Source organism: Pseudophryne corroboree, chromosome 5 (assembly GCF_028390025.1).
Source record: "Pseudophryne corroboree isolate aPseCor3 chromosome 5, aPseCor3.hap2, whole genome shotgun sequence".
NCBI lineage: Eukaryota > Metazoa > Chordata > Amphibia > Anura > Myobatrachidae > Pseudophryne > Pseudophryne corroboree.
This window is the reverse complement of record NC_086448.1, coordinates 626,962,943-626,990,771: the sequence shown is the minus strand read 5'-3', so window position 1 is coordinate 626,990,771 and position 27,829 is coordinate 626,962,943. Positions and strand designations below refer to the sequence as shown.

Sequence of the window (27,829 nt, the reverse complement as noted above, 5' to 3'; positions counted from 1 at the left end):
GCCGACACAAACACCTGGCCCATCTAGGAGTGGCACTGCAGTGTCAGACAGGATGGCACTTCCAAAAAATAGTCCCCAAACAGCACATGATGCAAAGAAAAAAAGAGGCGCAATGAGGTAGCTGTGTGACTAAGCTAAGGGACCCAAGTGGCCGACACAAACACCTGGCCCATCTAGGAGTGGCACTGCAGTGTCAGACAGGATGGCACTTCCAAAAAATAGTCCCCAAACAGCACATGATGCAAAGAAAAAATAAGAATTTACTTACCGATAATTCTATTTCTCATAGTCCGTAGTGGATGCTGGGAACTCCGAAAGGACCATGGGGAATAGCGGCTCCGCAGGAGACTGGGCACAAAAGTAAAAGCTTTAGGACTACCTGGTGTGCACTGGCTCCTCCCCCTATGACCCTCCTCCAAGCCTCAGTTAGGATACTGTGCCCGGACGAGCGTACACAATAAGGAAGGATTTTGAATCCCGGGTAAGACTCATACCAGCCACACCAATCACACCGTACAACTTGTGATCTGAACCCAGTTAACGGCATGATAACAGAGGAGCCTCTGAAAAGATGGCTCACAACAATAATAACCCGATTTTTGTAACAATAACTATGTACAAGTATTGCAGACAATCCGCACTTGGGATGGGCGCCCAGCATCCACTACGGACTATGAGAAATAGAATTATCGGTAAGTAAATTCTTATTTTCTCTGACGTCCTAGTGGATGCTGGGAACTCCGAAAGGACCATGGGGATTATACCAAAGCTCCCAAACGGGCGGGAGAGTGCGGATGACTCTGCAGCACCGAATGAGAGAACTCCAGGTTCTCCTCAGCCAGGGTATCAAATTTGTAGAATTTAGCAAACGTGTTTGCCCCTGACCAAGTAGCTGCTCGGCAAAGTTGTAAAGCCGAGACCCCTCGGGCAGACGCCCAAGATGAGCCCACTTTCCGTGTGGAATGGGCTTTTACAGATTTTGGCTGTGGCAGGCCTGCCACAGAATGTGCAAGCTGAATTGTACTACAAATCCAACGAGCAATAGTCTGCTTAGAAGCAGGAGCACCCAGCTTGTTGGGTGCATACAGGATAAACAGCGAGTCAGATTTTCTGACTCCAGCCGTCCTGGAAACATATATTTTCAGGGCCCTGACTACGTCCAGCAACTTGGAATCCTCCAAGTCCCTAGTAGCCGCAGGTACCACAATAGGCTGGTTTAAGTGAAACGCTGAAACCACCTTAGGGAGAAATTGAGGACGAGTCCTCAATTCTGCCCTGTCCGTATGAAAAATTAGGTAAGGGCTTTTATAGGATAAAGCCGCCAATTCTGAGACACGCCTGGCTGAAGCCAGGGCTAACAGCATTACCACTTTCCATGTGAGATATTTTAAGTCCACAGTGGTGAGTGGTTCAAACCAATGTGATTTTAGGAACCCCAAAACTACATTGAGATCCCAAGGTGCCACTGGAGGCACAAAAGGAGGCTGTATATGCAGTACCCCCTTGACAAACGTCTGAACTTCAGGAACTGAAGCTAGTTCTTTCTGGAAGAATATCGACAGGGCCGAAATTTGAACCTTAATGGACCCTAATTTTAGGCCCATAGACAGTCCTGTTTGCAGGAAATGCAGGAAACGACCCAGTTGAAATTCCTCTGTAGGGGCCTTCCTGGCCTCACACCACGCAACATATTTACGCCAAATACGGTGATAATGTTGCACAGTTACATCCTTCCTGGCTTTGATCAGGGTAGGGATGACTTCATCCGGAATGCCTTTTTCCTTCAGGATCCAGCGTTCAACCGCCATGCCGTCAAACGCAGCCGCGGTAAGTCTTGGAACAGACAGGGTCCCTGCTGGAGCAGGTCCTTTCTTAGAGGTAGAGGCCACGGGTCCTCCGTGAGCATCTCTTGAAGTTCCGGGTACCAAGTCCTTCTTGGCCAATCCGGAGCCACGAGTATAGTCCTTACTCCTCTCCTTCTTATGATTCTCAGTACCTTGGGTATGAGAGGCAGAGGAGGGAACACATACACTGACTGGTACACCCACGGTGTTACCAGAGCGTCCACAGCTATTGCCTGAGGGTCCCTTGACCTGGCGCAATATCTGTCCAGTTTTTGTTGAGGCGGGACGCCATCATGTCCACCTTTGGTTTTTCCCAACGGTTCACAATCATGTGGAAGACTTCTGGGTGAAGTCCCTACTCCCCCGGGTGGAGGTCGTGTCTGCTGAGGAAGTCTGCTTCCCAGTTGTCCACTCCCGGAATGAACACTGCTGACAGTGCTATCACATGATTTTCCGCCCAGCGAAGAATCCTTGCAACTTCCGTCATTGCCCTCCTGCTTCTTGTGCCGCCCTGTCTGTTTACGTGGGCGACTGCCGTGATGTTGTCCGACTGGATCAACACCGGCTGACCCTGAAGCAGAGGCCTTGCCTGACTTAGGGCATTGTAAATGGCCCTTAGTTCCAGGATATTTATGTGAAGTGACGTTTCCATGCTGGACCACAAGCCCTGGAAATTTCTTCCCTGTGTGACTGCTCCCCAGCCTCTCAGGCTGGCATCCGTGGTCACCAGGACCCAGTCCTGAATGCCGAATCTGCGGCCCTCTAGAAGATGAGCACTCTGCAACCACCACAGGGGAGACACCCTTGTCCTTGGAGACAGGGTTATCCGCTGATGCATTTGAAGATGCGATCCGGACCATTTGTCCAGCAGATCCCACTGAAAAGTTCTTGCGTGGAATCTGCCGAATGGAATCGCTTCGTAAGAAGCCACCATTTTTCCCAGGACCCTTGTGCATTGATGCACTGACACTTGGCCTGGTTTTAGGAGGTTCCTGACTAGGTCGGATAACTCCCTGGCTTTCTCCTCCGGGAGGAACACCTTTTTCTGGACTGTGTCCAGAATCATCCCTAGGAACAGCAGACGTGTCGTCGGAATCAGCTGCGATTTTGGAATATTTAGAATCCACTCGTGCTGTCGTAGTACTACTTGAGATAGTGCTACTCCGACCTCTAACTGTTCTCTGGACCTTGCCCTTATCAGGAGATCGTCCAAGTAAGGGATAATTAAGACGCCTTTTCTTCGAAGAAGAATCATCATTTCGGCCATTACCTTGGTAAAGACCCGGGGTGCCGTGGACAATCCAAACGGCAGCGTCTGAAACTGATAGTGACAGTTCTGTACCACAAACCTGAGGTACCCTTGGTGAGAAGGGCAAATTGGGACATGGAGGTAAGCATCCTTGATGTCCAGAGACACCATATAGTCCCCTTCTTCCAGGTTCGCTATCACTGCTCTGAGTGACTCCATCTTGAATTTGAACCTTTGTATGTAAGTGTTCAAGGATTTCAGATTTAAAATAGGTCTCACCGAGCCGTCCGGCTTCGGTACCACAAACAGCGTGGAATAATACCCCTTTCCCTGTTGTAGGAGGGGTACCTTGATTATCACCTGCTGGGAATACAGCTTGTGAATGGCTTCCAATACCGCCTCCCTGTCGGAGGGAGACGTTGGTAAAGCAGACTTCAGGAACCGGCGAGGGGGAGACGTCTCGAATTCCAATTTGTACCCCTGAGATACTACCTACAGGATCCAGGGGTCCACTTGCGAGTGAGCCCACTGCGCACTGAAATTCTTGAGACGGGCCCCCACCGTGCCTGAGTCCGCTTGTAAGGCCCCAGCGTCATGCTGAGGACTTGGCAGAAGCGGGGGAGGGCTTCTGTTCCTGGGAAGAGGCTGCCTGCTGCAGTCTTTTTCCCCTTCCTCTGCCCCGGGGCAGATATGAGTGGCCTTTTGCCCGCTTGCCCTTATGGGGACGAAAGGACTGAGCCTGAAAAGACGGTGTCTTTTTCTGCTGAGAGGTGACCTGAGGTAAAAAGGTGGATTTCCCAGCCGTTGCCGTGGCCACCAGGTCCGATAGACCGACCCCAAATAACTCCTCCCCTTTATACGGCAATACTTCCATATGCCGTTTGGAATCCGCATCACCTGACCACTGTCGCGTCCATAACCCTCTTCTGGCAGAAATGGACAGCGCACTTACTCTTGATGTCAGAGTGCAAATATCCCTCTGTGCATCTCGCATATATAGAAATGCATCCTTTAAATGCTCTATAGTCAATAATATACTGTCCCTGTCCAGGGTATCAATATTTTCAGTCAGGGAATCCGACCAAGCCACCCCAGCACTGCACATCCAGGCTGAGGCGATTGCTGGTCGCAGTATAATACCAGTATGTGTGTATATACTTTTTAGGATATTTTCCAGCTTCCTATCAGCTGGTTCCTTGAGGGCGGCCGTATCAGGAGACGGTAACGCCACTTGTTTTGATAAGCGTGTGAGCGCCTTATCTACCCTAGGGGGTGTTTCCCAACGCGCCCTAACCTCTGGCGGGAAAAGGTATAATGCCAATAATTTTTTAGAAATTAGCAGTTTTTTATCGGGGGAAACCCACGCTTCATCACACACCTCATTTAATTCATCTGATTCAGGAAAAACTACGGGTAGTTTTTTCACACCCCACATAATACCCTTTTTTGTGGTACTTGTAGTATCAGAAATGTTCAAAACCTCCTTCATTGCCGTGATCATGTAACGTGTGGCCCTACTGGAAAATACGTTTGTTTCCTCACCGTCGACACTGGAGTCAGTGTCCGTGTCTGGGTCTGTGTCGACCATCTGAGGTAACGGGCGCTTTAGAGCCCCTGACGGTGTTTGAGACGCCTGTACAGGTAATAACTGATTTGCCGGCTGTCTCATGTCGTCAACAGTCTTTTGTAAAGTGCTGACACTATCACGTAATTCCTTCCATAAGACCATCCAGTCAGGTGTCGACACCCTAGGGGGTGACATCACTATTACAGGCAATTGCTCCGCCTCCATACCATTTTCCTCCTCATACATGTCGACACAACGTACCGACACACAGCACACACACAGGGAATGCTCTGATAGAGGACAGGACCCCACTAGCCCTTTGGGGAGACAGAGGGAGAGTTTGCCAGCACACACCAGAGCGCTATATATATACACAGGGATAACCTTATATAAGTGTTTTTCCCTTATATAGCTGCTGTATAGATTTATCTGCCAAATTAGTGCCCCCCCTCTCTTGTTTTACCCTGTTTCTGTAGTGCAGGACTGCAGGGGAGAGTCAGGGAGCTTCCCTCCAACGGAGCTGTGAGGGAAAATGGCGCCAGTGTGCTGAGGAGATAGGCTCCGCCCCCTTCTCGGCGGCCTTTCTCCCGCTTTTTTAAGGAAAAATTGGCAGGGGTTAAATGCATCCATATAGCCCAGGAGCTATATGTGATGTATTTTTTGCCATCTAAGGTGTTTTTATTGCGTCTCAGGGCGCCCCCCCCAGCGCCCTGCACCCTCAGTGACCGGAGTGTGAAGTGTGCTGAGAGCAATGGCGCACAGCTGCGGTGCTGTGCGCTACCTTATTGAAGACAGGACGTCTTCTGCCGCCGATTTTCCGGACCTCTTCAGTCTTCTGGCTCTGTAAGGGGGCCGGCGGCGCGGCTCCGGGACCCATCCATGGCTGGGCCTGTGATCGTCCCTCTGGAGCTAATGTCCAGTAGCCTAAGAAGCCCAATCCACTCTGCACGCAGGTGAGTTCGCTTCTTCTACCCTTAGTCCCTCGGTGCAGTGAACCTGTTGCCAGCAGGATTCACTGAAAATAAAAAACCTATACTTAAACTTTTTCACTAAGCAGCTCAGGAGAGCCACCTAGTGTGCACCCTTCTCGTTCGGGCACAAAAATCTAACTGAGGCTTGGAGGAGGGTCATAGGGGGAGGAGCCAGTGCACACCAGGTAGTCCTAAAGCTTTTACTTTTGTGCCCAGTCTCCTGCGGAGCCGCTATTCCCCATGGTCCTTTCGGAGTTCCCAGCATCCACTAGGACGTCAGAGAAATGAAAGAAAAAAGAGGTGAAAGATGGAATTGTCCTTGGGCCCTCCCACCCACCCTTATGTTGTATAAACAGGACATGCACACTTTAACAAACCCATCATTTCAGCGACAGGGTCTGCCACACAACTGTGACTGAAATGACTGGTTGGTTTGGGCCCCCACCAAAAAAGAAGCAATCAATCCTTTCCTTGCACAAACTGGCTCTACAGAGGCAAGATGTCCACCTCCTCCTCATCATCCGATTCCTCACCCCTTTCACTGTGTACATCCCCCTCCTCACAGATTATTAATTCGTCCCCACTGGAATCCATCATCTCAGGTCCCTGTGTACTTTCTGGAGGCAATTGCTGGTGAATGTCTTCACGGAGGAATTGATTATAATTCATTTTGATGAACATCATCTTCTCCACATTTTCTGGAAGTAACCTCGTACGCCAATTGCTGACAAGGTGAGCGGCTGAACTAAACACTCTTTCGGAGTACACACTGGAGGGGGGGCAACTTAGGTAAAATAAAGCCAGTTTGTGCAAGGTCCTCCAAATTGCCTCTTTTTCCTGCCAGTATACGTACGGACTGTCTGACGTGCCTACTTGGATGCTGTCACTCATATAATCCTCCACCATTCTTTCAATGGTGACAGAATCATATGCAGTGACAGCAAACGACATGTCAGTAATCGTTGGCAGGTCCTTCAGTCCGGACCAGATGTCAGCACTTGCTCCTGACTGCCCTGCATCACCGCCAGCGGGTGGGCTCGGAATTCTTAGCCTTTTCCTCGCAGCCCCAGTTGCGGGAGAATGTGAAGGAGGAGCTGTTGACGGGTCACGTTCCACTTGACTTGACAATTTTCTCACCAGCAGGTCTTTGAACCTCTGCAGACTTGTGTCTGCCGGAAAGAGAGATACAACGTAGGTTTTAAATCTAGGATTGAGCACGGTGGCCAAAATGTAGTGCTCTGATTTCAACAGATTGACCACCCGTGAATCCTGGTTAAGCGAATTAAGGGCTCAATCCACAAGTCCCACATGCCTAGCGGAATCGCTCTGTTTTAGCTCCTCCTTCAATCTCTCCAGCTTCTTCTGCAAAAGCCTGATGAGGGGAATGACCTGACTCAGGCTGGCAGTGTCTGAACTGACTTCACGTGTGGCAAGTTCAAAGGGTTGCAGAACCTTGCACAACGTTGAAATCATTCTCCACTGCGCTTGAGTCAGGTGCATTCCCCCTCCTTTGCCTATATCGTAGGTAGCTGTATAGGCCTGAATGGCCTTTTGCTGCTCCTCCATCCTCTGAAGCATATAGAGGGTTGAATTCCACCTCGTTACCACCTCTTGCTTCAGATGATGGCAGGGCAGGTTCAGGAGTGTTTGCTGGTGCTCCAGTCTTCGGCACAGGGTGGCTGAATGCCGAAAGTGGCCCGCAATTCTTCGGGCCACCGACAGCATCTCTTGCACGCCCCTGTCATTTTTTAAATAATTCTGCACCACCAAATTCAATGTATGTGCAAAACATGGGACGTGCTGGAATTTGCCCAGATGTAATGCACACACAATATTGGTGGCGTTGTCCGATGTCACAAATCCCCAGGAGAGTAAAATTGGTGTAAGCCATTCTGCGATGATGTTCCTCAGTTTCCATAAGAGGTTGTCAGCTGTGTGCCTTTTATGGAAAGCGGTGATACAAAGCGTAGCCTGCCTAGGAACGAGTTGGCGTTTGCGAGATGCTGCTACTGGTTGCGCTGCTGCTGTTCTTGCTGCGGGAGGCAATACATCTACCCAGTGGGCTATCACAGTCATATAGTCCTGAGTCTGCCCTGCTCCACTTGTCCACATGTCCGTGGTTAAGTGGACATTGGGTACAACTGAATTTTTTAGGACACTGGTGACTCTTTTTCTGAGGTCTGTGTACATTTTCGGTATCGCCTGCCTAGAGAAATGGAACCTAGATGGTATTTGGTACCGGGGACATAGTACCTCAATCAATTCTCTAATTCCCTGTGAATTAACGGTGGATACCGGACACACGTTTCTCACCACCCAGGCTGCCAAGGCCTGAGTTATCCGCTTTGCAGCAGGATGACTGCTGTGATATTTCATCTTCCTCGCAAAGAACTGTTGGACAGTCAATTGCTTTATGAAAGTGCAAGTGTAAATGTTGATTTGTGATGTCAAAAGCATGTGTTTAAGGATAAATGCCCTCATTCAGTATGAAACGCAAACCTGCGTTAACGCAGATCGGCCGTCTGTGATTATCAGCCATCTGCATATGCACAGAGTTCGCATTGCGCATGCACCACAGTGCATTGGCATCCAATCATGATGCCATCGCGCTGTGATTGACAACGGCAGCCGCCGGGGTAGCGGCAACTCTGTGTTAGGGGTTAATGGTCAGGACAACACAGGCATGTCAGGACCGGTCTATGGGCGTCACACACGTCGCTGTGGTGGAAAACATGGTGCCGATGCACCTACATATGCAGCCATGATACCAGCAAGCCCAATGGTCGGGACGCATGCATTGCAATCACATGTTTAAATGAAATCGCAGCACTGGGCAGCGCCTCTCTTGCTGGCCGCCTTGCCCTGTGCTGGGCGGCTCCCAGCATGAGATTTTTTTCAGTAGTAGATATTGCGAGTTAGCAGATGTATTTGCAATCCAAGATTGCATCTTTTGATGGATGAGTTGTGCGGCTCCAATGCATTTCCAGCTAGGTGCACTCACAGGGAAAAACTATATTGTTTTTTGTTTTTTATATGAGAGCCAGCCAGGAGGTGTCAAAGGTATACTTACAGTGGGTATGTCCTTTTTTTAAGATAGACAATGGGTAGTTTGCATTTTAGGTGCCAAAATTAGACATAGTGGGGGGTATTCAATTGTTTGATAAGTCAGTTGGGTGTCTATTTTTTCCTATCTAATAGACAAGAAAAAACAGACACCCAACCAACTTTTCAAACATTTGAATTTCCCCCATATCTTTCAATGGGATGCCTTTTGTGTTGGACATGATATATGAGCAGGTGTTGATATTGCAGTTATATAGGCACACACCAGCTGATGACTTGGACTATGGCCCTCATTCCAAGATGATCGTAGCTCACACTGACATGAGGGGGGACGCCCAGCACAGGGCTAGTGCGCCCCGCATGTCAGCGCCGCCCCCCCCTTCTCCCCGCAGAAGTGCAAAGGCATAGCACAGCAGCGATGCCTTTGCACTTAGCGTGCTGGCCGGGAGCTACTTGTCGCTCCCCGGCCCGCAGCGGCTGCATATGACGTCACGCAGCCGCTGCGGCCCACCCCCCGCATGGTCCGGCTACACCTGCATTGGCCGGACCGCGCCCCCATAACGGCGACCAAACCCCGCCGTACCGCCCCTTCCCGCCCAGCGACCGCCTCTGCCTGTCAATCAGGCAGAGGCGATCGCAGGGAAACGATGGCCACTGCGGCGCCGGCGCATGTGCAATTCCGACCCGATCGCTGCGCTGCGATAAACTGCAGTGAGCGATCAGGTTGGAATGACCCCCTATGAACAGCCTAGTTACTTAACCAGCGATGTTAGTTTATTGACAGATAGCAGCACCCTACTCACTGTTACATATACACTGATGGACCGCAACTTGAGCAGGGTTTCATATGCTCACTTGCCGGTGACTGTATACTGCAAACAGGTAGCAGTGCAGGGATGCTGGAACACGTTGTGGATTGCATGTTATCACATGTCTCTCTGGAGCTACATAGGAGACTTCTGTCACCCACTATGTCACACTACACATTCTCAAGACAAGATTACCCCTGCACATGCTTAGTAGTGATCATGGTAGCCATCTTGGGATAGGGCATGAAGCCTCCCTGGAGAACAGGAAGACTGTAGTCTGTGCAGTAGCGCACTCCTCCCTCAACATTTTGCACTTTTTGACTTTAAAAAGTGACACATGAAATAAATATACTGCAGCCCCAATGTGTTTAAAAGAGTACTGAAGTGGAAAAGTTTAAATGAATGAAGGGGCCATTCCTAAATAGGTTGTGGGATGGAGTTTGGAGTAATACCTTTTACTAGTTCCAATTTTCAGTTATATCCACAATCCCACAAGATAAGTTGCAGATGACTATCACCAGGATATGTGTATGAACAGTACGTGTACAGATGTGTTCTCTTACATCTTTGCTCCGTGCGCTATACTGTACATCAAGTTACACATAACATTAGTGCTGTGTGACTTTGTAACACCGAGCATCTTTTTGGGGGGATTTATGTCCTCGAAAAGGCGTCTTAGATGCAAAGTAATGCAATATGATGCTTCTGCTGATTAAAATGATATGCAGCATGCCTATATTCTGTGTATGACTGTTACTGTATTTGCATGCAAAATGCTATGCTACAGTGTTTTCCTGGAAAACACTAACGTGGCATTTTGGATGCAGATACAGCTGCAACTACACACAGAATATAGGCACGCTACCGAGTCCCACTACGTCATGGCGGGACTGGAAGGGCTTGTTTAGCGTGACTGCAGCAAGGATGTAAAGAGACACATCTGTAAATGTATTAAGCAAAATCTCGCATTTGAGCAGTTTACATTACTTACCATTATGGGTGTAATGCTTTTAATTATTATTATAATAATAATAATAATAATAATAATAATAATTAAAATTTTTTTTACAAATAAATAAAAAAGATTTAAATCCCATTGCATAATAATCAAGAATCTGCGGTTTTATAAAGCCACAATTTAATAAACCCCTGCAGCTGTTTCCCCAGCAGCTCACAGGTTTATCTTGCAGACATAGCAGCACCTGAAAAGCATTTTTGATCAGAAACAGAACATCATATTTGTCCTCTCACTCATACCATCAGTTCTGTAGTCATCCAATTTATGTGGTAATACAGTTTGACTATTCCTTATCCGGAATGCTCAGGACCAGGAGCATCCCGGATATGGGATTTTTCCTATTCTCTATTCTGATTATTAACCTGAAACTTAGGAAGAAATTTACTAAAGGTCGATTTTGATCGATTTATAATCAATGAAAATCGATCAAAATCGAAGTTGTACTTCCAGGGACAACACACACATTTATTAATATTTAAAAATTAATATAAAAAAAAAAATCCCCTCTTAGCAAATGTGTGTTTCAGCTCCTAACACCAACATTTATTGAGATTTTTTCTATATTCAGCAGTTTTGTTTAAATCAATAAAAATACCTTCCCCTATTTCCTAATTAGCTAATTTCAAGTAATAGGATTACCTTGGAAATAGTTGCATGACCAAGTATATCATCTGGTGATGTAGGCTCCTCAATCCATAGAGGTTTAAATTCAGCTAACTGTTTCACCCAGGAGATGGCTTCATTCACATCCCACCTCTGGTTTGCGTCAATCATCTACAGTAAGTCAATAAGAAAAAAAATTGAAGTTTATTTGTAAAAAAAAAAGAAAGAAAGAAGGAATCATACAATCATCTTATATCATTTTATCTATACCTGTATGTTGCTGCTGAAGTTCAAACTATATTCCAGATGTGGATCTCTACTAGCTAACAAGTATTTGGTTCTAAGCATACAGTGGTATGATTCAGATCTGATCGCTGGGCTGCAAACTTTGCTGTCCTGCGTTCGGATAGTCGCCGCCTCCTGGGGGAGTGTAAATTCGCTGTGCAAGTGTGCGATTCCATGTGTACGCAGAGCTGCAAAAATCCACTTTGTGCAGTCTCTGCGCAACCCAGGATTTACTCCTACAGTGCGATGAGAACAGGCTGATAGGAGCTGGCAACAATAAATTAATAAAAACACAGCGCTTGCAAACCACCAAAAACTGTTTGGATATATATATAAAAACACCCACAGAAGATTCCTGTGTCTCCCACCGGTGGTACTATCCCACCAAATGTAATCTATATAGAAAAAATAGTATGCACTATCAAGGGAGCGCTGGAATCTTGCTGGATTTAAATGTATTTAATTTATTTATACTCCAATTTACAACATAAAACAAACTATATATATATATATATATATATATATATATATATATATATATATATATATAAAAATACTATGATCCACATACAATAACTCAGAAAAAATTGCCCTTAAAAGTTCATTTGTAAATAATGTCCATAAATTATCTTTTATATATACACTTAGTAACAATTGCTACTCTTGAACAACCGTCTCTTTAAGAAAGCCGGGATACAAAGTTGCAGTCATTAATTTAAGCCACTTGGTAAGATTGATAAAATTGACAGGGGGAGAGCGCTGTGTATTCAACTGTCCACAGCGGTATGCTACGACCCCAAATTGTATGTTGCCATATTGTGTTTCTTTAGCCGGAATAGGATTTGAAGTTGATAATTTCAATCACTTATGATCTTTTTGCTGCTGACAGGGGGAGTCCGCTGTATTAGATTTTAGCCGCAGCGATACACTCCACCCCTGTGCTGTCTAGCCGCAATAGTTGTCACAGGTTACTCACGGCTGTAGCGGCTTTGAAATGAACAGGGTGCGGACCTCCTTAGCTCGGTCCCGCTGTAGCCTTTACCCTGTGTGAAGACTTTCCGGCAGTCAGAGAAGATGAATAATAACGGGCAGCAGAATGCAGGTGCAGGTGCTGGTGCCTTCCCTACGCGTTTCTCCGCTAAACTGGCAGGCGGTTTCGTCAGAGGATATTCTCAGAGAGCGGCATTGGTGTGGTTTTTAAAGTAAGGTGGACCAATGAAAACACTAATAATACTAATTAAACACATCTGTTGTTTAAATCAATACATATGTATGGAGTGTGTAATCACCATTAAAAAACATCAATTTTAAACAGCTCAAACATTCTTGGTGGTATATTCATTAAACCGCCTAAAATTAGCGACATATGTTTAAAAATATAGGTATGTAAACTTATATCTAATATAGATATAAAATATATGTATATATATATATATATATATATATAAACCAGAAACTGACCAGGAGATATAATGAACAAATCAATTATAAATTTAACATACCCAAAACATACATTGGATTCAAGGGAGACGCTTGTGGCTCAGAGGGAGTGTAACAGACCATTCATTCACATAGACCAGAGTTCAAAACCCAGACAAACTCATCCTCCACCCAAATCGAGATAACTTTGGTATTATTCTTTTACATTTAAATTTAAATCAGAAAAAAAAAATATTTAATAAAGTTAATATTAAACATAACCTCTTTAGTGTATATCGCTCTATAAATACATGATATCCATCATAAGAAATATCGCTCTATAAATACATGATATCCATCCATGATATACACAGCGCTCTCCCCCTGTCAATTTTATCAATCTTACCAAGTGGCTTAAATTAATGACTGCAACTTTGTATCCCGGCTTTCTTAAAGAGACGGTTGTTCAAGAGTAGCAATTGTTACTAAGTGTATATATAAAAGATAATTTATGGACATTATTTACAAATGAACTTTTAAGGGCAATTTTTTATGAGTTATTGTATGTGGATCATAGTATTTTTATATATATATATGGTTTATGTTTTATGTTGTAAATTGGAGTATAAATAAATTAAATACATTTAAATCCAGCAAGATTCCAGCGCTCCCTTGATAGTGCATACTATTTTTTCCATATTGATAGGAGCTGGAGCGGACATCAGACACCCTCCCTGAAAACGCTTGGGTACGCCTGCATTTTTCCAGACACTCCCAGTAAACGGTCAGTTACCACCCACGAACGGCCTCCTCCTGTCAATCGCCTATGCGATCGTATTTTTCGCACTATCCTGTCACTGACCAGCAATGCCCTTTGTTGCTGTCCGACGCGCGTGCGCATTGTGGTGCATACGCATGCGCAGTGACTAACTGATCGCCCGCTGTGCAGAAACGCACAGCAGCGATCAGGTCTGAATCACCCCCCCCCCCCCCCCCCCCCCGTATTATCTAAAGCAGATACTCCCACACAGAATGTTATTATTACAGACAAATTAATGAAAGTACTAAAGTACTACAGTATGTAATAGTAATTTTGAGTTATGAACCACAAACCCAGAAAATATCCTTGGAATACAGGACCAAACCTCTGCATCTTCTGAGATTCTAACCCAGTGTTATTTATGTTTTCCTAGTTCACTCTGATTGTTCTACTGGTTTACTGGTGTTCTTTACCTTGTCTCATATTTACATACATCTCCTTTGAATTCTAGATGTGCCAGATATGATCTTATCCCTATCCTATACCTAACCATTTGCCAGAATTACATTCTATCAAAATGTATCTAACCTGTGAATTTTCAAGCAGAGTTTTGTTAATTAGGGTGCCAAAGTCACGCAATCAATCATTTCACTACACAAGGCTTCACTGCCGTGTCATATACTGTAGCTGACAATGACATCAGTGGTTTCAAGTAAGTAATGCAAAAGGCAATTTGTGCAACTAAGTTAAAGCCTGATGACCAGTTTGTGATGGAGAACCCTGGGTAGATAGAGGCCTCTGTATACCCGACTTCATGCAGATCAATAATCTTCTCAAGTGATATACATTTATTTATTTGTATATCCACTCCCAAAAATTCATTAATGTGCACTTACAGTAATTCAAAAAGAAAATGTGATTGTCCCGACAATCTTAATCAAAACATTGGGGGTAATTCAGACCTGATTGCAGCAGCAAATTTGTTAGCAGTTGGGTAAAACCATGTGCACTGCGGGGGGGGGGGGGGGGGGGGGGCAGATATAACATTTGAAGAGAGGGTTAGAATTGGGTGGGTTATTTTGTTTCTGTGCAGGGTAAATACTGGCTGCTTTATTTTTACACCGAATTTAGATTTCAGTTTGACCACACCCCACCCAAATCTAATTCTCTCTGCATATGTTATATCTGCCACACCTGCAGTGCACATGGGGGTCATTCCGAGTTGATCGCACAAAGCAACTTTTTGCTGCTCATGTGATCAACTTTACGCCGCCTATGTATTTGTGTATTTTAGCATAGCAGGGCTGCGATCGCTTGTGCAGCCCTGCTATGCTAAAAAAGTTTCCTGCAAAACAAGACCAGGGTCACACCTACTTACCCTGTGTGATGGATCCAGCGAAGAAGGTCCCTGGATTGACGTCAGACATCCGCCTTCCAAACGCCTGGGCACGCCTGCGTTCGGATCTCCACACCCGGAAAACGGTGAGTAGACGCTCCAGAACGCTTCTCCGCTGTCAATCTTCTTGCGATCACGCTAGCGATCACTTTCTTCTTTGTTGTGGCCACTGCCCGGCATCGGCCATCGCCGGACAACGATGCGTGCGCGCATTGTGCCCACCGCGCATGCACAGTTCCTGTGTGCGACCGGGTCGGAATGACTCCCATGGTTTTGCCCAACTGCTAACAAATTTGCTGCTGCAATCAACTCTGAATTAGGCCCGTTGTATACAGTTATTATAAAGCAAATACATACTTACTCTCTATGGAACCTTTTAATGAAGTGTGTAAATCCATAGATCCTGTGAAAATTTCATTTTTTGCTAGGCTGTGACATAATTAAGTAGCTTTCCACTTTCTGACTGCAATAACGCTATTCACTAAGTATCACTGTCCCCATAGTTCTCTGTCAGGAATCAGTAGGTGAGATGGGGCTTTTATTAACAAGCTCCAAATAGATTTTTGTATTGTTAAAGTATTGGTATGGTAAGATTACTAAGGAGGTGAAAGTCTGTCCTTACCAATTTGTTGGCAGGTCCAATCAGGTTTCTGATGAGTTTACACCGTCTAAAGTCGTCTTGTAAGTCAGCCCCAACTTTCACTTTAAATCTGCAGATGTGTTCAGAAGCAAATATGACTGAAAATGCAAATACACAGCTCCTATGTACATATTTTACATGATTAAATGAGTAAATAGTGGAGAACACTACTGGCACTACACCACATGTAAAGCAGCCTGTTCTTTATCCTACTTCCACCACAGAACACTAAGGGGTCTATTCTATGCATGTCAGATCCTCTCCGACAATGCTGTATTCAATTTGCGGGCAAATCCGACTGGTTTTGCCCGTTTTCAACAATGCCAATACGTCTTTTTTTAAAGTCAGATGGACATTGTCGAAAACGGTACTAAAACCTGATGGATTTGGCCGCAAATCCAACAAAACACGTGGATCCGTGGCTAATCCTCCTGAATAAATTCCCTCCAAATGGCATGGCATTCTTACAATAAAAGGCATACACATATATTTAGCAGCTTAAAAATAATGGTAAGAATGGAGGCTTTTACCAGAGATTTGTGTCACAGAGACATGTAGATAGCATATGGATGGAGGCTCCGGAGCCCCAATCTCGGCTTCTGTTCCCACAAAGGTCTGGGTTAGACTCTACCAATTCTCTTCTCCACAGCAGGTTACGCCTGTCATTTGCCACTGTTGCATTTTTAAGTCTATGCTCTTTGTCAAGGCCCTGACTCGAAACACTTTGGTGGTAGATGACAGGAGTAACCTGCTGTGGAGAAATGGTAGACTCTAATTCAGACCTTTGTGGGAACAGAAGAATAAACATGTTGGAACCATGCTAGTTGGTGTAAACTTATTCAGTAGGCTATCAAGATATGTATTAATCGGAGGGAAGAGGGAAAGAATATTAATAGGACTATAAAAAAGAAATAAATTGTTTTCCCTAAAGTATGGGATTGTGTTCACACCCACACACATTCAGATACATGCTAGTGCCAGTTATTTATCCACTTTGATAAAGTGTTGCTAATATTTAAATTACTGTCTCTTATTTCTATGCTGCCACCAAGTGTCAATATCACTGCACAGGGAAAGATCACAGTGAAACACAAGCAATTAAAAACAAATCTATACAATTAGTACAAGGGAAAAAAATCCAACTGAAATAGAAAACAGTGCTAGACTCAATGGGGTATATTTACTAAGCTCCCGATTTTGACCGAGATGGTGTTTTTTCTTCAAAGTGTCATCTCGGGAATTTACTAAACTTAAATCTCGGCAGTGATGAGGGCATTCGTATTTTTTTGGAAGTAAAAGAAAAAAAAATACGAATGAATACACCATCGGTCAAATACGACTGTTTTTTGATACAACTCGGTAATTTACTAAAAAGTGTATTTCACGAACACTGCCGGCAATAGCCAAACACTGCCGTGAAAAAATACAAATCGTAAAAAAATGCAGATTTAAAACAGACCTGCTTTTTTTTTACCGTGTTCTGATAGGCATGCACGGATCCATGAGATCCGTGCATGTTTATCAGTGGGAAGGGGTGGGAAAGTGTTAAATTTGCAGGAAAAAAAATGCGTGGGGTCCCCCCTCCTAAGCAAAACCAGCCTCGGGCTCTTTGAGCCGGACCTGGTTGAAAAAATATGGGGAAAAAAATGTCAGGGGTTCCCCCATATTTAATCAACCAGCACCGGGCTCTGCGCTTGGTCCTGGTTCACAAAATACGGGGGACAAAAAGCGTAGGGGTCCCCCGTATTTTTGAAACCAGCACCGGGCTCAACTAGCCAGGTACATAATGCCACAGCCGGGGGACACTTTTATCTAGGTCCCTGCGGCCCTGGCATTACATACCCAACTAGTCACCACTGGCCGGGGTACCCTGGAGGAGTGGGAACCCCTTAAATCAAGGGGTCCCCCCCTCCAGCCACCCAAGGGCCAGGGGTGAAGCCCGAGGCTGTCCCCCCATCCAAGGGCGGCGGATGGGGGGCTGATAGCCTTGTGTAAAAATTGAGAATATTGTTTTTAGTAGCAGTACTACAAATCCCAGCAAGCCTCCCCCGCAAGCTGGTACTTGGAGAACCACAAGTACCAGCATGCGGTGGAAAACCGGGCCTGCTGGTACCTGTAGTACTACTAAAAAAATATCCAACAAAAAACAGGAGACACACACCGTGACAGTATAAGTTTATTACATACACCTCCAAACATACATACTTACCTATGTTCACACGAGGCTCGGTCCTCTTCTCCATGTAGAATCCTAGGGGTACCTGTGAAAAAAATTATACTCACATAATCCAGTGTACCTTCTGTTCTTTGTATAATCCACGTACTTGGCAAAATAAAAAAACGGAAACCCGACCACGCACTGAAAGGGGTCCCATGTTTTCACATGGGACCCCTTTCCCCGACTGCCAGGACCCCCCCTGACTACTGTCAAAGAGGGTCCCTTCTGCCAATCAGGGAGCGCCACGTCGTGGCACCCTCCTGATTGGCTGTGTGCTCCTGTAGTGTCTGTCAGGCAGCACACGGCAGAGATACAATGTAGCGCCTATACGCTCCATTGTATCCAATGGTAGGAACTTTGCGGTCAGCGGTTGACCGAAAGTAACCTCACCGCTGACTGCAAAGTTCCCACCATTGGATACAATGGAGCGCATAGGCGCTACATTGTATCTCTGCCGTGTGCTGCCTGACAGACACTACAGGAGCACACAGCCAATCAGGAGAGTGCCACGACGTGGCGCTCTCTGATTGGCTGAAGGTACCCTCTTTGACAGGAGTCAGGGGGGGGGTCCTGGCAGTCGGGGAAAGGGGTCCCATGTGTAAACATGGGACCCCTTTCAGTGCGTGGTCGGGTTTCCGTTTTTTTATTTTGCCAAGTACGTGGACTATACAAAGAACAGAAGGTACACTGGATTATGTGAGTATAATTTTTTTCACAGGTACCCCTAGGATTCTACATGGAGAAGAGGACCGAGCCTCGTGTGAACATAGGTAAGTATGTATGTTTGGAGGTGTGCATGTATGTAATAAACTTATACTATCACGGTGTGTGTCTCCTGTTTTTTGGGGGGTATTTTTTTAGTAGTAGTACTACAGGTACCAGCGGGCCCGGTTTTCCACCGCATGCTGGTACTTGTGGTTCTCCAAGTACCAGCTTGCGGGGGAGGCTTGCTGGGACTTGTAGTACTGCTACTAAAAACAATATTCACATTTTTTTCAAAAGGCTATCAGCCCCCCATCCGCCGCCCTTGGATGGGGTGGGACAGCCTCGGCTTCACCCCTGGCCCTTGGGTGGCTGGAGGGGGGGACCCCTTGACTTAAGGGGTTCCCACTCCTCCAGGGTACCCCGGCCAGTGGTGACTAGTTGGGTATGTAATGCCAGGGCCGCCGGGACCAGTATAAAAGTGTCCCCCCGGCTGTGGCATTATGTACCTGGCTAGTGGAGCCCGGTGCTGGTTTCAAAAATACGGGGGACCCCTACGCTTTTTGTCCCCCGTATTTTTGGAACCAGGACCAGGCGCAGAGCCCGGTGCTGGCTTATGAAATATGGGGGAACCCCTGTCATTCCCCCCCCCCATATTTTGTCAACCAGGACCGGCTCAAAGAGCCCGAGGCTGGTTTTGCTTAGGGGGGGGGGACCCCACGCATTTTTTTTTTTTAGATTTGTAGCAATGGGGGTCATTCCGAGTTGTTCGCTCGTTATTTTTTTCTCGCAACGGAGCGATTAGTCGCTAATGCGCATGCGCAATGTCCGCAGTGCGACTGCGCCAAGTAAATTTGCTATGCAGTTAGGAATTTTACTCACGGCATTACGAGTTTTTTTCTTCGTTTTGGTGATCGTAATGTGATTGACAGGAAGTGGGTGTTTCTGGGCGGAAACTGGCCGTTTTATGGGTGTGTGTGAAAAAACGCTACCGTTTCTGGGAAAAACGCGGGAGTGGCTGGAGAAACGGAGGAGTGTCTGGGCGAACGCTGGGTGTGTTTGTGACGTCAAACGAGGAACGACAAGCACTGAACTGATCGCACTGGCAGAGTAAGTCTCGAGCTACTCAGAAACTGCACAGAGAAGTCTTTTCGCAATATTGCGAATCTTTCGTTCGCAATTTTACTATGCTAAGATTCACTCCCAGTAGGCGGCGGCTTAGCGTGTGCAAAGCTGCTAAAAGCAGCTTGCGAGCAAACAACTCGGAATGAGGGCCCATGTTATTTTTTTTACGAAAGGTGCACAATGAAGCCCTGCACGGATCTCACAGATCCGGCCGAGATTCATTGTGTTAATGTCGGCAGTGTTTTACTATTCACTCCCGTAAAACACTGCCAAAAAATACGAATGACATCGACATCGGAAAACATGAAAATGCAAAATACGACAGATTAGTAAATTAGTCGTAATAAATTCAAAAAGTTGCAAATTTACACTTTCGATGTCATTCGTGTTTGAACTTTAACCTCATTCTGAAAAATACTAATTTTAGTAAATATACCCCAATGATTACATCACTCAATGAGCCAGTGCCCTGGAAAAAGCGGACAGAAAGGATCATGGACACTGACTGTGTGTGAGAGAGAGTGCCCTGGAGACGGTGTTAGTGTAAGGAGAATAAAGGGGCGAAGGGCCCTGCTTATGAGATTTTACTTGCTAACTAAATGGGAGATATATCAAAACTTTGATAGACAAAGTGAAGTTGCCCATAGCAACCAATCTAGCTAGCATATCTATTATAGTCTATGAAATGACAGTTAACGTCTGATTGGCTGCTATGACCATAGGCGTCGGAACTGGGGGGGCAAGGGGGCAGCATGTCCTACCCAAACGAGATGGTGGAGCGCTTACCCCCGGATCCCTGTGGGCGACTCCTCCTGTAAAATTAATGCGCTGCCGCTTCCTGCTATGCCTTATGTCCTCCTAGCCGGCTCTTCACTGATGCATTACTGGGAGGGAGGCGTGGTCATGCTGAGCCTGCTGGGACAACCCCGCCTCCTCCCAGTAATGCATCAGTGAAGAGCTGGCTAGGAGGACATGGGGCATAGCAGGCAGTGGTAGTACATTGATTTTACAGCAGGAGTCGCCCGGTGGTAAGCGCCGCTAACCTGCATTGAGGGGGTGGGGGTGGGGGGGCACCAAAATTTCATTTTTACTACACCCTCCCCCCCCCCCACCTCAAAACATTCCAGCGCCCCTGGCTATGACCAACATATCCACTTCATCTCTCGCAAAGAGAGTCAGGGTATAACTGGGAGGTGGAATGGTAAGATATGATGAGGGAAGTGAGAGAGCAGAGAGTAAGAAGTGAGGGGGGCTAATAATGCATCTGCTCATCAAAGCTTATCAGGGCATGAAACAATGAAGGCTGGCAGACTGTCTGATAGGAAGGGGAGGGGATGCCCGAGGAAGGTAGCACCATGGGAGAAATCTTGGATGTGGGAGTGAGAGGCAGTAATCAATGCACAGATAAGGCAATAGAGGAATAGCGGAGATAGCAAGAAGGAGTGTGGCTTCAGATGAGCTCAGGAACGGAGGAGGAAGAGGAGGAGAAGCGATTAAGTTTTGAATCTTAAGGTGAGGAGCTATAACTGGAAACTGCAGAGGGCGGGGAAACAAGTGAGCAGTTGAAGGAGAGGAAAGGATGAATGTGAGTGATAGGAAGATTAGAATAGTTGCAGCATTGAGGACAGATGTAAAAGAGTGAGACTTGGAAGAAAGACCAGTAATTAATATGTTACAATAGTCCAATGTGGGAGAGGCAGTGGCGTATGTATAAAGGGTGTAGGGAGTGCAGTGCACACAAGCTCACACCACACACACCTTGCACCCATATTTTATAACACTTAACTCTCTGGATTCCCGCATGACCAGTGACAGTGCTGCACAAATAAACATGGCCAGCTTTCTGGTGACTTGCGCATGGGCAGTAGAAAAATCTCTGGGAAAATGGCCACCACACCATTTTCCTGGAGACCTGCAAATGTGCAGTAGATTCTGGCACAACACCAGAGTCTACTCTCTTGCTCCGATGGCTAGAGAGGAGGGAGCCCAGATGGAGACTGCATATGAGCCCATTCTCTCTTTATATGCCCCTGGGAAAAGGTCAGGGGAGGAGAGGTAGATTTCAGAGGGGGAGGTAGATTTGATAGTAAAGACAGATAAGGAGCTGTTAGAAAGATGGACAGCCAAGAGAGGGTTTGTAGAAAGAGGGTTGTCAACTGTGTCAAAGGCAAAATGCAACTGACAGATCAAGGCAGATAAGAATGGAAAAGTGACTCTTAAGGGGGGTACACACGGAGCGATAATCTAAGCAATCTGACTAGACTGCTTAGATTTTCAGCAAGATCGCTCCGTGTGTAGCCCTAATAGCGATAGCGATGTGCAGCCCCGCGCATCGCTATCGCTGGTGCTAGATTGGCCTGCATGCAGGCCAATCTAGCGGGTCGCTCACTTCAACCGCTGGGTGAAATGAGCGGCCCCTCCATCTCCCCCCGCACGCTCAGCACAGATCGCGCTGTGCTGAGCGGTGGGAGAGATGTGTGCTGAGCGAACCGCTCAGCACACATCTCTCCCACATCGGCCCGTCTATATGGGCCTTTACAATTAGTGGTGAGGAGGTCATGAGTGACCTTGGGAAGATAGCTTAAATCGATAGCAAAGTATTTATTTAGTATGTACTTACATTGATAGTACAGAATTTATTAAATGCATATTTACACTGAAAGTACAGTACTTATTTACATTGGAAGTACAGCAGTTGATCCAGAGGAGTTTTGTTTATCAAATATTAAACATCTTTTATCACATTAAATTTAAGATAAAAAGTGATTTAAATATGTATATAGATTTTTATCCTCAACACTAGTAATTATTCAACAATATTTTTAGAAAAAAAACAAAATTAATTCTACTAAATATAGTACAAGCAAAGCTGACACATTACAGTATAAAAACAAATGTAAACCTATCATCTGGGAGAGTAACAAGAAATGCCATGGACCATCATAAGGTAGGAGGTTTCCACCACAATGTCTGCTGCAGCAACATTCAATAGGACAGATAACTAATCACAGAAGCAGAGATGTAGCATATTCGTCTTGGAGATATGTAGAGCAATGTTACCATAATTATTTTCCAAATCTTATAGCTGCTTGTACAGGTTGAGTCTCCTATGTCCAAAATTCCGAAATATGGAAGTTTTTGAGCTTGACTGAGATAGTGACACCGCAGCTTTCTAATGGTTCAGTGTATACAAATATTGTTTAATGCAGCAGTTCCCAAACATTCTTGAATCACAGCGCCTTAGAATATCAGCATTTTTTCCATGGCACCCCTAGGATTAAAGTCTTTTATTGATACATTTGGAAAAAAATATTAAATTAAGTAAATTGTGCCTACCTGTCATCCCTAGGTTCAGTACTGTCTTTCTGCTCTCTCTTCCTGGATGTCCCAGCGCTTTCTTAAACTCAACATGTCTAAGACTGAGCTGATCATCTTCCCACCCTCCCGCACATCCTCACCTCCCACAATCTCACTATCCATTGATGGCATGACTATCGCCTCTAGCCCCCAAGTACGCTGTCTTGGTGTAATCCTTGACTCCTCCATCTCCTTCAAACCACACATTCAGCACCTCTCCCAAATCTGTCATTTTCATCTCAAAAACATTTCCAGGATCAGACCTTTTCTCACCCAGGATGCCAATAAGATCATTATTCACTCACTGATTATTTCCAGACTGGACTACTGTAATCTCCTCCTAACTGGCCTCCCTGACAATTACCTCTCTCCACAATGCTGCTGCCCGGCTTATCTTCCTCACCAAACGCACTACGTCCACCTCCCCTCTCCTACAAGCCCTTCACTGGCTTCCCTTCCCTTTCAGAATCCAATTCAAACTTCTCACACTCACTTACAAAGCCCTCACCCACTCCTCTCCCAGTTACATCTCTGACCTTATCTACCCTTACACTCCCACCCGTCCTCTTCGCTCTGCTAATGCACGCCGACTCTCCTGTCTTCTGATTACTTCCTCCCACTCCTATCTCCAAGATTTTTCATGTGCAGCTCCCTTCCTCTGGAATTCTTTACCTCTCCCCCTCAGACTCTCCACCTCTCTACAAAACTTCAAACGGGCTCTTAAGACCCATTTCTTTACCAAACCCAGCCAAATCTCATCCTAACCCTCTGTTCCACGCTCTCTATGTACCCCTTCTGTGTCCCCCCTGTCTGTCTACCCCTCCCCTTAGAATGTAAGCTCTCATGAGTAGGGCCCTCTTTCCTCATGTGCTTATCCTTTTCTTACTTTAATAATCCTCAACTGCCCAAATCTCGCAGTTTTTGGCCAGCTGGAACTTATCTCTGTCATTCACTGGTGTAGTGATGCTTAGTTACCCTGTACTTGTCCTATATTGTCTTCAACTGTAAGTCACGGTTTTCCTGTTTTGATTATGTGCTTATGTACTCTGTAATTGGGCGCTGCGGAACCCTTGTGGCGCCATATAAATAAAGGATAATAATAAAAATAATAATATGTGGTGGTGTACAGTTGTGCCTCGGATTGTCCACATGTTTTATGGGGTTGGGATTGAAATGCCTGCGTTCGGGATGCCGGCAGTCAAAATGCTGACCACGGCATCCCAATGTTCGGAATCCTGACAGGGGGGAAGTGTAAATTACCTTCCCCCAATGACCCCGTAAAGTCCCCTACACACGGGCAGAGATGTGTGCTGAGCGATCTATCAGTGACCGCTCAGCACACATCTCTCCCCCTCTCAGCACACAGCGCTAGTCCGATTGCTTAGAATGTAAGCATGGATCGCTCTGTGTGTACCCCCTTAACCCTCCCTTTTATCAGCCTAAACCTAACCTGCCACTCCCACCGCAAGCCTAAACCTATCCCCCCCCCGCAACCCTAAACCTATCCCCCGCAACCCCCCACCCTAACCCCTCCCCAGGGGTGCCTAAACCTAAAGCCCACTCCCTACAGTCTAGACCTAAACCCCCTCCTCCCAACGCGGCTTACCTCTCTTGTCAGCCGGCAGTCAACCGACCCAGCTGTCGGGATTCCGGCTTCTGTATTTCGACCGCTGGTATCCTGACTGGATCCCGTTTTATGAATGGCAGCCACCAGCACTAGTTTTGCCTATCACTTTGAGAATTAACAATATAATTTGGTGCTGGACCACTAACCTGAAGAACCCCTGCAAGAGCCTTGCAGCACCCCAAGGTGGCCACTGGTTTAATGTATAAAATTACCTTCAGGTTATGTTTACATGGTGTATATGAAACATACTGTAAATGAATTTTCGTGTATGTATACAAACTTTGTTTCATGCACAAAATGATAAAAATATTATATAAAATGACCTTCAGGCTGTGTGTATATGAAACAAATAAATTTCATGGTTAGATTTAGGGGGTTATTCCGAGTTGTTAGCTCGTTGCCGATTTTCGCAACGGAGCGATTAAGGCAAAACTGTGCATGCGCATGGTACGCAGTATTTTAGCACAAAACTTAGATTTACTCACGTCCGAACGAAGAATTTTCATCGTTAAAGTGATCGGAGTGTGATTGACAGGAAGTGGGTGTTTCTGGGCGGAAACGGACCATTTTCTGGGAGTGTGCGGAAAAACACAGGCATGCCAGGATAAAACGCGGGAGTGTCTGGAGAAACGGGGGAGTGGCTGGCCGAACGCAGGGCATGTTTGCGACGTCAAACCAGGAACGAAACGGGCTGAGCTGATTGCAGTGTAGGAATAGGTCTCGAGCTACTCAGAAACTGCTAAGAATTATTTAATCGCAATTCTGCTAATCTTTCGTTCGCAATTCTGCTATGCTAAGATTCACTCCCAGAGGGCGGCGGCCTAGCGTGTGCAATACTGCTAAAAGCAGCTAGCGAGAGCGAACAACTCGAAATGAGGGCCTTAGTCCCATCCCCAAGATATCTCATTATGGTATGCAAGTATTCCAAAATACAGAAAAATCTGAAGCATTTTGTATGAGAGATTCACCCTGTGTAAGTTCATTATGGAGGTGACATATTAAGATTGTACTTTTAATTTTAATGTTTGAGAAACTTTCCCTGAGAGAAAGAAAGAAAGAAAGAAAGAAAGAAAGAAAGAAAGAAAGCCATTTAAGTACTAACCTTGTCCATCCTTCCTTCAGTGCATCAGTACACAGCTAGAAGATAACAATAATTGTTAGCACAATCATAAAATGTAACATTAAGGAACAACATGATCAGTCCCTCCAACATGACCCATTTCACCTGATACAAATGCTCAATGTGCTACTCATGAACTTAAAGCTGGCCATACACCTAAAGACTGATTGTCAAATCTGGCTGGTTGGAATAAAAATCTGGTAATAGATGAGAGCAAATGACAATTGACCATTTGTTCCCAAACACTGAAAAGCATACAAAAATGGTCAGACAAATTGGTTACATCCATTTGATTTAACAAATTTGTATGAACGACCGTTTTAGTCAGTTTTCATCATTTCTCTTACGTCCTAGAGGATGCTGGGGTCCACATTAGTACCATGGGGTATAGACGGGTCCACCAGGAGCCATTGGCACTTTAAGAGTTTGAGCGTGTGGGCTGGCCAGGGCAGTCTTTTCATATGGGCTCAATGGGCTCTTGCCGAAGGGCCCCAGGAGTATAAGGGCCCTAGGCTAACAGCTGAGGGCCCCCTCTTTCCAGGGGTATCAGATTTTTTAAAATCGCCTTGGAGAACCAGAGCTATCCGACTTGAAAGCAGTGGTGCCCATCCAAGCCTGTTAATTGCTCTTCCCAGCCAGATATCTCGGGTTCTGTCTGACTTAAAGTTTTTCTGAGGGTATAATCGAAAAGCGGTGACTCTCCCCTTTTGGTGGACACTGGCAGCTTGTCTTTTCTATGCTCAGAACCAGAGATATCAGCCTTCAAGCAGCTGGTCCCTGCTCCAGCTCCACATGCCTAATATGCAGTTTTAGATTTTCGTTGGTGAATTGCTCTGGCTCCTGAACTCTGATCCCCAAGTCCCCAGTACATTCTGAAAGTTGAGACTCTCTAGTTTTTTTATCCAATTCAACGCTTAGATTTGTATTTTCAGGAACTTGAGATATCTGCAGTCAAGCAAGCTGCCCTCCCACTGGAAAATTATAAATATTAAGCCCACTCCACTATCCACCCCTCCCCTACGTATTAAACACCCCCTACCACCCTGGAAGTCATTCAGCCCAATGCCCCCTTCTACAGTTTAGCCCCATCTGTGCAGTAAAGAAGTAATTGCATAAATGACTGCTCCAGGTCCTACATGCTGAGTGGAAGATGGAACACCCCCTACCGCCCGCGGGACATCAAAGCTGCCTCTGATAGCACCCCCCACCCCTACCGCTGGAGGATGGGTAGGGGGCCCAGTGTATTGCTGTGCTCAGGGGCCTACACTGCTGTTAAGACGGCCCTGGGGCTGGCTCCTCCCTCTATACCCCTTCTACCAGACTCAGTTTCGAAAATGTGACCCTGAGGAGCCGGTCAAATCTAGGGGAGCTCGATAGGAGTTTCTCTGGTTTTATTATTTTATTAGAGTATTAGGCACAGGGAGGCTGCTGGCAACAGCCTCCCTGCTTCATGGGACTAAGGGGGGGGGGGGGGGGGAGTAGTGTCCACCCTGAGGGGTCTGAGCCACTATCTCCGCTGACAGGACACTGAGCTCCTGAGGGGAATGATCGATCGCTGTCACAGGTGATCGCACACCCCCACCAGCATGCCGCCACCCCCTTACAGAGTCAGAAGATCCAAATGGCGAGTGAGTCACTGACCCTCCTAGTAAGTGGGGAGCCGATGTGAAGATGGCGGCAACAGGGTGGGAGCGCAGTACTAACTGCGCTCCGGAGGCTCAGTGGTACTTAGTGCGGTGCTGTGAGGGGCACCCTGAGCCAGCGCCGGACCCTACACTGGTATTGAAGTCTGGCAGGGACCCCGGTGCCTCTGCCAGCAAAATCCTCAGGCAAGTATAAAAGAACTAGGCGCGGGAAGCAGCGCCATGAAAGGGGGTGGAGCTTCTCCACATAGCGAACCCAGCAGCATTCAGCGCCGTTTTTCCTGCCTGCAGATCACTGTGGAGACGCTGACAGGGAGAGCTGTCCCTCATCATCGACTCCAGCTATCTTGTACGGTACCAGGGGGTTGTAGAAGGGGGGTAGGGGGGGAGGCTGTGTAACTACTGTGTAGCCG

The 27,829-nt window shown here is 46.2% G+C and overlaps 1 protein-coding gene across 2 annotated transcripts in view; it reads right to left on the bottom strand.

The window, feature by feature from the left end:
• The window catches only part of ENOSF1 (enolase superfamily member 1), a 112,579-nt gene that overhangs the window by 40,093 nt on the left and 44,657 nt on the right, over positions 1-27,829 (bottom strand). For both annotated transcript variants that reach the window (XM_063923564.1, XM_063923565.1), the window contains 3 exons: positions 25,756-25,790; positions 15,607-15,694; positions 11,161-11,295 (listed from right to left, as the gene is read on the bottom strand). In XM_063923564.1, the coding sequence (XP_063779634.1) occupies positions 11,161-11,295; positions 15,607-15,694; positions 25,756-25,790 (258 nt within the window). The remainder of the gene's footprint in view (positions 1-11,160; positions 11,296-15,606; positions 15,695-25,755; positions 25,791-27,829) is intronic.